The 12300-nt window shown below is 40.7% G+C and overlaps 1 protein-coding gene across 1 annotated transcript in view; it reads left to right on the forward strand.

Moving 5' to 3' along the window:
• The first annotated feature begins 257 nt into the window (after positions 1–257).
• Positions 258–12300, forward strand: part of LOC139410898 (anthrax toxin receptor 1-like) — a 55491-nt gene continuing 43448 nt past the window's right edge. The window contains exon 1 of the mRNA XM_071156552.1: positions 258–589. Coding sequence (XP_071012653.1) covers positions 429–589 — 161 coding nt within the window. The 5' untranslated portion in view covers positions 258–428. The remainder of the gene's footprint in view (positions 590–12300) is intronic.

Here is a 12300-nt window from a genome sequence, read left to right on the forward strand (position 1 = left end):
TTCATTATTGCCTCAACCATGAGAAAAAAGGAAAAGAAAGTCAGGGAGTCGTGGAAGGAGGCTTTAAGTTAGACACAATTACATAGGTTTCTCTGGAGCTGCCTGGAATACACTTCCACTGTCCTACTTCCCAACAGTAAGAAAAGAGCAAAAGAAAAAGGCGAGATAAGAGGAGTATGCTGCTGTGAGGCTCAGTGCATGTGTGTGTAGCCTGTGCTTGTCCCCGAGCCAGTGATGAGAGCCTCCTGACTCAATTGAGACAGACTGGATTCATAGCATCAGTGCATTCTCTGCCTTCCACTTCACCCTTTTGGATTAGTTATGTTCAATGCTGAAGAATATTGGATGAAGATACAGAAATAAGCAATCCTTTTTTCTCCGCTTGTTAATCTTCCTCTCACGTGAAATAGCTCCTCCAAACTGGAATAATGTCTTTATATGGGTGCAGAGGCTCCTGGTTACCAGTGCTGCTTGGTGCTGTAAGTGCGCTGGTGGTGCTGACAGCTGGTAACGCTTGGCACAACCAGGACAGAGGTCAGGGTGAACCATCCTGCTTCGGGGGCTTTGACCTCTACTTCGTTCTGGACAAGTGAGTTTGTCATTCAACCTTCTATTTCCAACTCACCTTTGCTGCTTGTCATGTCTATTGGGGGCAGAGTTCAGTTGGGGAACTGTTGGTTGTTGAGTGCACCTTGTAAAATCTGTGAACTTCGACTTTAAGGGTAGGTACATAGTGACCATCTTATTTCATATTTTACCAAAGCACAATTAATGTTTAATTTGCAGAAACATCTCGTTGTCACATCTGTAGTTGCCAGTCTCAGTGTTTTCAAATTCTGTCATGATGTCATACTTAGACACGTTCAGGAATGTTATTGTTATTATCAATCCCCCTGGGGCCATATGCAGCCATTTACATTTTATTTAGCCATATGCTGGTAATAATGCCCATGAAAATATCACAATCGTTTTCTCAATGGTTATTACACTGATATTACATAATTGCTATATTTATGTATACTTTATACAATGTTGAATGCAGTCTGACTAGAAATGTAATATAACCTAATGGGGAAAACATATATTTTTGGTTCCTGTTGTCACGACTTCTGCTGAAGTCAGCCCCTCTCCTTGTTCGGGTGACGTTCGGCGATCGACATCACCGGCTTTCTAGCCATCGCCGCTCCATTTTTCGTATATCCATTTGTCTTGTCTTGTTTCCATACACACCTGGTTTACATTTCCCCAATCAATCTACTTGTATTTAACCCTCTGTGTCCCATCATGTTTTGTGTGTAATTGTTTTCATTTTAGGAGGTGTTAATTTACGTGCACTACTTTTATGGTCCGTTTGTTTCATGTAGTGCTCTTGTTTTTGGAACTATAATAAAAGTGTGCCTGTTCATAATATTTGCTCTCCTGCACTTGACTTCACCTCCAATACACTATCCTGACACCTGTATCTTTGACAACCAGTATCTTATACAAGGTGAGTATGATGGTGGGACAATGATCGAGCATTTGGTCCAACTATCTGTATTTGTTTCTTGTGAATTCTTGGTAAGCATGGGTAAAAGGCCAGTGGAATTCCCCTTTGGGCCGGGATGAATGACGTGAGCAGATGCTTTCCTGTAAAGTTCTCAGGCCACCCTTTATGGTCCATGATAGATCTGGATAGCTGGTGAACAGTGGCACATTTGATACTCCCATCAGTCACATACAGTAAACATGTATAAGTTGTGCAGGCTGAGCTCTAGTTGAATTACAACAGTCAAATCAACAACAAAAAATTCTCCATGCTTTACTACAGTTGGGCAAAGAGGCTGAATTTAGCTAATCCAACTACAATCATTGGATTGTATCAATCATTTATGCTACTCTGAGGTTCTCAAATTCAGTGGAGTTTCCCTGTCACTTCTACAGTAGTGTTAGTTCAACCAAATTACATATTGGTTTCCTTAACCCCCACTAAAAAGGCCTGATTATTGTGAGCAAAGACGAGACTGACCTAATGATTGGGTAAACAAATGGAGCGTCATCTGGTTCTAATAGATGTTGCTACCTTCTGGACTTCAATACTTTAAAACTATAACTTATTGTTTGGATGATTATCTGTCTAATGTGGAAGAGCAGGCTTCAGCTTCTTCCTCTTTCATTTGGGCCTGCCTTTCCCTCTTCAATTGTTTAAAAAGTCTCTTACTCTTGGATGATTGATTTTCAATTTTCCCCTTAAATCAGAATGCCAACTCTAGGCAGACATTTCTGTGGTGGCACAACATTTAGCTAGTCATTCCTCTGCTGCGCTCTTCTACCTGCTCTTCCTTTGTTTGAATTGATATCCCTCCCCTTTTTTCCAACTGTCCTTCATTCTCTGTCTGTTCATCACTCCTCTGTGTCTGCAGAACCCTTTTTCCATTAGGTCCAGATGTTTCAATGTTTCAGCCTTTTGGCTGCGCTGTCTGTGCTGAGACTTGTATCCTGTTAACAATGGAAAAAGAGATAATAGGGCAGTGAAATAAGAAGAGAGGAGTAAAGACAGGAATTAAAACAATGACAAACACACAGACAGAATGAAAGAGTATCTAACCTACCGTCTGGCAATTTGATGGTGAGAAATGTTTCGTGAGTTTTCTTCTCTATGATCATTTGCAGTCAAAAATGTGATTTTCATGTTTTTATATACATTTACACACTATGAGTTTGGAATAATACTACTGTGAAATTATGATAATTCCTTTTAAGTGTAAGCGGCTTGAAAAGACTGCCTGAAATTTTAGCCTGTTTTGGTGGGATGGAGTTTTGGCCTGCCTGGTGACATTATCAGGCGGTAAATTACACTAAGAGACCAAAAAGAAAGAGTTCCAAACCTGTCTGCCAATAACAGCTAGTTTTCAGTTTTCCCCTCCCACCCCAGACAGTCCTAGCAAAATTCTTGCTTGAGAAATGTATCTTTGCTAAGAACCCAGCTAGCACATTTAGTTCCTTGGACGTTGTGTGAACACACGTTTTTGGTTTTGGGAACGGAAGTGAAAATATAGCCTTTTCTGAGAACTTTTTTTTTTAGGTTGTAGGGAGGTTCTGAGAACGTTATACTCTGGTTCCTTGACCGTTTTCCTGGGAGGTTTTATGAACAATCTGAGAACAGAAATGCTAGATTATTTGGACGTTTTTTTTTAAATAACTTCCTTAAAAATTTTCTGTGAATGTTTCAATAAGACTTTTAATAAAACTGCTAGCTTATTTTGGGTTAACCCTTTTAAATTCCAAGCACAGATAAAACACACGCATACACATTTTTTTTATTTATTGTGATACGGCATCAGTGAGATTCAAACCGATAATCTCTTTTCTCTATCCATGGACTTAGTACACTGTGCCAACAGGATGGAAACAAGCACTAATTAAGATCAGGTGTGGCCAATTAATGTGGGAGGCCAACACACCTGAACACACTTAACAAAATAGAGGATAGAGAGTTTTGTTGATGCCGAGAATGGAATGTATACGTTTTTAAATATTATTTTTAAATAACATACTTAGAATGTTACTAAAGTGGTCTTAATATCCTCTGAACAATTTGAGAACATGACTTTAAATACAGTCATGTGAAAAAGCAAGGACACTCCCTGGAAAGTGGTATTTTTTTGTACATATTTGGACAGGTGGCTATGTAATCTTCACTTCAACACTATTGACAGATAAAGGAAAACTAATGACACTGAAAGATTATACCTTGCAATCATTCATTCATCAAATCTACAGAAATGCAATTCCATAGTGCGGAAAAAACAAGTGCACCCTTAGCTTCAATAGCTTGTAGCCCCCTTTGGTTGAAATAACTCAATGTAGCCGTTTCTTGGAACTGTATCAGTCTCTTACATCGACTCAGAGAAATTTTGCCTATTCTTTACAGTACTGCTTCAACTGTCATATTTAAGGGCTTTCTTGCATGCAAGTCTCCCCATAGAATTTTGACAGGATTGAGATCTGAGCTTTGACTCGGCCATTCCATAACCCTCCATTTATTATTTTTGAACAATTCTGTTGAAGCTTTGCTTTTGTGTTTTGGATCATTGTCCTGTTGCAATATCCATGTTCGGTTCAGCTTCATCTATTTGACAGATGGCCTCACCTTTTCCTCAAGAATTCTCTGGTACAATGTTGACATCATGGTTGACTCAATGATGGCAAGTTGGCCAGGCCCTGAGGCAGCAAAGCAGCCCCAAACCATAATGCCACCGCCTCCATTCTTTACGGTTGGTATGAGGTTCTTCTGTTCGAAGGCAGTATTTTGTTTTCGCCAAACATGGCATCTGGCATTGTGGCTAAACAACTACCCTTTTGACTCATCTGTGCCGAGCACATTGCTCCAGTAGTTTCAGTCTTTACCCAGGTGTTGTCTGGCAAACGTCAGTCGTATCTTGGTATTATTTTTTGAGAGCAGAGGCTTCTTCCTTCCTGACCTCCCATGTAGGCCAAGTCCCTTTCTGACAGTTGACTCATGCACGTGATTGTGGTAAGGGAGGCATGTTGATCCCTTCATGTTACCCTGTGTTTTTAAAGACTTCTATGACATCTTTTGGTCAGCTCTTGGGCTGAATTTGGTGGGATGTCCTGTCCTAGGTAGATTGCCAGTGGCCTGAAATTTTCTCCATTTGTAGATGACCGTTGGACAGTGGAATGATGCACTTCGAATTGCTTGGAAATGGATTTGTAACCCCCTCCCAGACTCCTGATTATCAATTATCTTTATTTTGAGGGCCTTAGGTATTTTGTTCTTGGAATGATGTGTAACCACATCCATATGGTTAAGACTAAACCAGACCAAGTTTCTAATCTTAATGGAAGGCTGGACCCTCCCAAACCTGTAGGAAACTTTATGCTGAGGTACTGAAATTCCAACAGAAGAACATTGTTAAGAAACATTCTTGGAACAATTTGAGGACAGTATTTGAAAAAGAACCATGAGGAAACCTGGAGGAAACATTATGCTGAAGTATTGAAATTCCCACAGACCGTTGTTTCCCAATGTCAGACAAGTTGGAGAATGTTCCAAGAACATTATCAAAATTGAAATGAAATGCAAACATATTTGCATTTATGAAACTTTCTTTTAAAGTAATAATACCACCCCCAAAAATGTTTTAAGTTCCTTAAAAGTGCTCAAAATGTTCCAAAGTGCTCAATTATCCTGCACCATTCCCAGAAAGTTGTGGGAAGGTTGAGTCATGGAAATACTTACACAGGGACTCTGGAAGTTGATCTAAAATGAATCATGTTTATTGTCAGCGTGCTGGAGAGGTTCCAACCAACTCAATGCACCATTGCTTTTCCCAGTCTACGAGACAAGGTCAGTAAATCTTTATTCGCAAATTATGGGGAATTGACGCTCAGGCTACATTCATAAATATATTATTGTTTTTGTGTAGTTTAGGTGTTGATTTTAAAAATTCCCATAGGGCATTCTTACCTGGTGACCTATTTTTAGAATTTTGTGTAGAGAACCCTGAAATACTGTACATGTATTGGTTTGAATTATTCTTGTACACCATTTGTTTCTACATAGTATTTGAGGTATCAGTGTGTATAATTTAGTCATTAAGGGTGGATTGTTGATGGAATTTCTGTTTAAATGAATGATTAGAATATTCCACCCTGAAATCATATGGTATGAAATTGATTAGAATCATACAATTATTATTAATGATGGGTGTAGTTTTAGTCAGTGAAATTATAATAAATGTGTAGTTTTAATCAGAATTAGGGTAAAGCAGTAGATCTGTACAATATGTCTTTATAGTAACTTAAACACATGCTGTCTAAGCAGAATTCGGTGCCGACCTGGCTAGGAGCCTCTGAGAGATAGGGAGACTGTGGGAAGTACTTCCTGTCATTTCCCCAATCTTGTGGGAGGACGGGGAGGGATTCTCATGGCCACCCCTAATCTTTGTCGGCTGGGTAGTGGAACAGTGTGCGTAGGATACCTTCTGTTTGTGTGCGTAAGGAGTCTGTGTGTAAGGAGCTAGTATAAAATTAATGGTTTTGTACAACGAACCAGCGCTCTCGTGAATAAACATTTTGACTATCGTAGCTGGGCCTCCGTCTGTTTCATTTCAACCAGTATCTTACAAATTCTGGGTTGCACACTGCATAGTTTAATTGAATTGGGTTGTGAACATTGAGAATTCCCGTAACAAGTACACATGTCAACCAGAGTTGGCAGCTCATTAGTTTCACAATCCTCTGGAATAGCAGAAAACATGATAGCTGCTGAAAACTTACCAGTCAGGGAGGCACAGGTTACAGCATTTTAAGAACAATTCACAGGGAAGAGAGCGAGAACACATGTTATAATTGTTTTATACCAACTTTACTAAGAAAGACCCTCACTTTCCTCGTCACTTGTGGTAATGACAGATTGGTATTTTAATGCATTCTTAGTCTAAATTAGTATACGTTTCGCAGTCTGCAGACTTCCACAATCAACCTGATATCCCAAATAAACAATTTTGAATAAGCCTAAATCAATTAGGTATTTTATTAGGATCCCCATTAGCTATTGCAAAAGCAGCCGCTACTCTTCCTGGGGTCCACACAAAACATGAAACATGATAATACTGAACATCAATAGACAAGAACAGCTCATAGACAGAACTACAATTACGGGCACGGTTGACCAACCCCCTCCGTCCCCGGCACTCATCCTTCCTTTCCTGGCATTTTTTCATGTTCTTCAGATAGTGTTTCAGTTTGTCCTTTTAATGGCACATGTTCAAAGTGGATGACCCTTGATAATGGACCTTGCAGTATATGTCTTTGTCCATTTTCCTACCAGTACACCAGCAGCATGTGAGACGTTTGAACTGGACCTCTTTCCATGCTCACTCCACATAGACCCATGTTGCATTCCTGAGAGAAAAAACATGAGAGAAAAGGCAGTTGATAGCTTCTGGATGCTGGGTACAGGTTGCTGGCTCGGACTCTCACGGTAAAAAAAAAAATCACAAAAATGGCATACAGTATGGTCTTTCACCACGAAAGATGCCTGTATGCCATTTTTGTGATTTTTCAGACAATTAGAGGGGGTATTGAGGTTCACACTGTTCTCGGCCAAATTATTTTCCATGCATCTAGATACCATCTGTGGTCACCTTCGCCATAACCTCGAGAGGACAGACCAGAACGAACAACAGTTTAGTTTAGAATAACAACACACAGTTGAAACCCCCCCCCCCCCCCCCCCCGCCGAATGGGCTTATACTCCCCTATCATTTTGGCAATATCACTGCAGAGTTACAGGTCAGAGGGCTAATCCTTAGGGAGAAATCCCGACCATCCAGCAGACCCAATCTGGTGAGATTTGTTATTACACTTCCTCCAGGCTGCAGGAGTGCTCCAGGAAGAAATAAAATAAACATGCACTTAGTTTTCACTATGCTACATTTTTTATTTTTTATTTTACCCCTTTTTCTCCCCAATTTCATGGTATCCAATTGTTGTAGTAGCTACTATATTGTCTCATCGCTACTGTATCATGATCACCTTCACAGTCTGCATATTCTATCATTACAGAATCACTAGTTGGTGAAGTCTATGGTGATCAAATCATGTACAAGTTGGATTATTTGAGATGTGGAATAAAAGCCACTGTTGGCTGGCTGCTGTCTGGTTGATCGCTGCTAGTTATCATCTTCATCTCAACTAATTTGCGTCTTAACGCGCTGCTGCAGGCTACCTCCTTTTTCTCCACTACCACTACCAGTGAATGTTTTCATTCATTCACTGCTTTTCTCGCATTGATAAACTGAGATCGCCTATTTTTGTTCACATACTGTAGGTATATTCTTTGAGATTTTCTAATTTTGTCTCGCTTTACGTTGATTCTTCGCTGGAGATATTTTCAAACAAGGAAGTGCTACGAGGTATTTTAACCAATCAGGTTTCCAGAAAGGGCCTGTAAATTACTAATCTTTCAGCACGAAGCACTACGTCTACAAAGAATATAGACTTGTATGGACTAGCTAACAATATGCTCCGGGAAAACAAGCTTTTGAAAGATGTACAGATGAAGTCGGAAGTTTACATACACCTTAGCCAAATACATTTAAACTCAGTTTTTCACAATTCCTGACATTTAATCCTAGTAAAAATTCCCGCTCTTGGGTCAGTTAGGATCACCACTTTATTTCATGAATGTGAAATGTCAGAATAATAGTAGAGAGAATTATTTATTTAATCACATTCCTTGTGGGTCAGAAGTTTACATACACTCAATTAGTATTTGGTAGCATTGCCTTTAAATTGTTGAACTTGGGTCAAATGTTTCAGGTAGCCTTCCACAAGCTTCCCACAATAACTTGGGTGAATTTTGGCCCATTCCTCCTGACAGAGCTGGTGTAACTGAGTCAGGTTTGTAAGCCTCCTTGCTCGCACAGGCCTTTTCAGTTCTGCCCACAAATTTGCTATAGGGTTGAGGTCAAGTCTTTGTGATGGCCACTCCAATACCTTGAACTTGTTGTCCTTTTTGCCACAACTTTGGAAGTATGCTTGGGGTCATTGTCAATTTGGAAGACTCATTTGCGACCAAGCTTTACCTTCCTGACTGATGTCTTGAGACATTGCTTCAATATATCCACGTAATTTTCCATCCACATAATTTTCCAGCCTCATGATGCCATCTATTTTGTGAAGTGCACTAGTCCCTCCTACAGCAAAGCACCCCCACAACATGATGCTGCCACCCCTGTGCTTCACGGTTGGGATGGTATTCTTCAGCTTGCAAGCCTCCCCCTTTTTCCTCCAAACATAATGATGATCATTATGGCCAAACAGTTCTATTTTTGTTTCATCAGACCAGAGAATATTTCTCCAAAATGTACGATCTTTGTCCCCATGTGCAGTTGCAAACCGTAGGTTGGCTTTCTTATGGTAGTTTTGGAGCAGTGGCTTCTTCCTTGCTGAGCGGCCTTTCAGGTTATGTCGATATAGGACTAGTTTTTCCTGTGGATACTTTGGTACCTGTTTCCTCCACCATCTTCATAAGGTCCTTTGTACTTTTCGCACCAAAGTATGTTCATCTCTAGGAGTCAGAACGCGTGAGGCTTCTTCTCTCTAAGCTAAGACCTTGAAACTGAGATCTTTTGTTCTCGTTCTCAAAACAAGGTCTGGGCGTACTGCCAAATTGCAGCGACTGATAGTGGGGATTCGTTCAGTCAGCCACTAGCATGAACACAGAAATTGGTTTATATAACAGCACATAAATAGAACACATAAATTAGTTACAAGAAAAACACAAACATTAAAATTCCATTACAGTTGTTTGCAAAATAACGACAGGACAACCACGTTCTCACCAAGTTCTAAGAAACATATGGTTCTCAGAACATTATGTGCTAGCTGGGAAGCTATTTTCATTTATTTTTGACCATTTGAATTTAAACTTCTTGCTCCTACTTGAGACGCAGATGTCTCAAGTAAGCACCTGGAAATGCAAATGCACTACGCTAAATGCTAAATGTACTCGTTAAAACTCAAACGTTCATCAAAATACACATGCAGGGTATTGAATTAAAGCTACACTCGTTGTGAATCTAGACAACAAGTCAGATTTTTAAAATGCTTTTCGGCGAAAGCATGAGAAGCTATTATCTGATAGCATGCAACACCCCAAAATGCGTGAATGCGACGTAAACAAAGATTTAGCGTAGCCGGCGCTACACAAAACGCAGAAATAAAATATAAAACATTCATTACCTTTGACGAGCTTCTTTCTTGGCACTCCTATATGCCCCATAAACATCACTATTGGGTCTTTTTTTCAATTAAATCGGTCCATATATACCCAAAATAGCTTACTATGGAAGCTGTGTAATTCAGAAAAAAACATTGTTTTAAAACGCAGCGTCATTTTTTAAAATTAAAAAAGTCGACGATAAACTTTCACAAAACACTTCGAAATACTTTTGTAATCCAACTTTAGGTATTAGTAAACGTTTATAATCTATCAAAATGATTACAGGGCGATGTGTATTCAATAGCTCCTCGTCTTCAAATCAATGGCTGAAAATGTGCACTTCACAACATCCTGGCGGAGACCGGAAGAAATTGAATCCAGTTAGTTGGATTTACCAACAAAAAACTCCCCGGAAAATGACGACAATGGCGACATCGTGGAATCTGTAGGAATTGCATGCAGGTCCATAATTAATTTTGTGCCCTTTTAACAACCCATGAAAGTGACGCATGGAAATTATTTTTAGCTTTCAGAGAGCAGTTTTTCTTGCGCTTTTCGATGAAACACACGATCTGTTATAGTCACAGCCGTGATTTAACCAGTTTTAGAAACTTCAGAGTGTTTTCTATCCACACATACTAATCATATGCATATACTATATTCCTGGCATGAGTAGCAGGACGCTGAAAAGTTACACGATTTTTAACAGAATGTTCGAAAAAGGAGGGGGTCGGATGAAGAGGTTAAAACAATCACACTAAGGTACCCTGACATGATTTGATCTTGAGATAAAAACGGCTGCATTGGACCTTTAAGTTAATAACTGTGTGTAACTGTAATGAATCGAGAAAAATCCATGCACTGTAATGACGTGAAAAGAAACAGTATGCGTCTCATTTTGTCAGCCATGCATACATAGTGACGTAGAGCAACCGTACATTGCTACAGCCCCGTCAGACTGGCCTAATTTAAAATACACAGTCACTCGGGCATGTAGGCATAATGACTTGACATCATTTACCTGAGCGTTGGTTTACGATCCATGTTTATTAATAATACGAAACACGAATCTCCAATACAATACTACAAAACAAAACGTAACTAAACAGCCTATCTGGTGAAAAAACACATAGACACCCACAAACACACAGTGAAACCCCAGAGACAATGACGAACACCTGCCTCTGACTGAGAACCATATCAGGCTGAACATAGAAATAGACAAACAAGACATGACTGACCGATCATTTACCTGACTCCAAAAACACTGACGATCATTACTGGGACTGTATTATAAACACACTTAGTACATGGCTGGCTGGCGGTTTCAGCAGATCCTGGTCGGCTGGCGGTTTCAGCAGATCCTGGTCGACTAGCAGATCTGGGAGAATCTGGTCGACTGGCGGATCTGGGAGAATCTGGTCGACTGGCGGATCTGGGAGAATCTGGTCGACTGGCGGATCTGGGAGAATCTGGTCGACTGGCGGATCTGGGAGAATCTGGTCGACTGGCGGATCTGTAGGCATGCTCCATGCTGACTGGCGGCCCTGGCTGCTCCATGCTACTGGCGGCCCTGGCTGCTCCATGACTTTGGCGGCATCCTGCAGACAGGCAGCTCTGGCGGCTCCTTGCAGACTGGCAGCTCCATGCAGACTGGCAGCTCTATGCAGACTGGCAGCTCCATGATGCAGACTGGCAGCTCCTTGCATTTATGCGTGGTGCTGGCACTGGTGGTGGTGGTACTGGGCCTGACTCCAATAAGTTCATTACCCGCACTGGACTATGCAGGCGAACTGGAGACACCGAGCGCAAGGCTGGTGCCATGTATGGCTGCGTAGAGCCGGCTTCATGGCATTAGGCTCGACGCTGCTGCGCACCACTATTACAAAGACATTGACATGTCCTCTCCCGTCGACCTGTAACGAGTTTCGTCTTCATACGAAGGAGAGTCGGAGAAACACGAATCTCCAATACAATACTACAAAACAAAACGTAACGAAAACCTAAACAGCCTATCTGGTGAAAAAACACATAGACAGGAACAAACCCACAAACACACAGTTTTATTTCTACTATTTTCGACATTGTAGAATAATAGTGACAACATCAAAACTATGAAATAACACATGGAATCATGTCGTAATCAAAAAAGTGTTAAGCAAATAAAAATATATTTTATATTTGAGATTCTTCAAAGTAGCCACCCTTTGCCTTGATGACAGCTTAGCACACTCTTGCAATTCTCTCATCCAACTTCACATGGAATGCTTTTCCAACAGTCTTGAAGGAGATCCCACATATGCTGAGCACTTGTTGGCTGCTTTTCCTTCACTCTGTGGTCCAACTCATCTCAATTGGGTTAGGTCGGGTGATTGTGGAGGTCAGGTCATCTGATGCAGCACTCCATCACCCTCCTTCTTGGTCAAATAGCCCTTACACAGCCTGGAGGTCTGTTGGGTCATTGTTTTGTTGAAAACAGATGATAGTACCACTAAGTACAAACCAGATGGGACGGCGTATCGCCGCAGAATGCTGTGGTAGCAATGCTGGCAAGTGTGCCTTGAATA

Source organism: Oncorhynchus clarkii, chromosome 6 (assembly GCF_045791955.1).
Source record: "Oncorhynchus clarkii lewisi isolate Uvic-CL-2024 chromosome 6, UVic_Ocla_1.0, whole genome shotgun sequence".
In the NCBI taxonomy this organism is placed as follows: domain Eukaryota; kingdom Metazoa; phylum Chordata; class Actinopteri; order Salmoniformes; family Salmonidae; genus Oncorhynchus; species Oncorhynchus clarkii.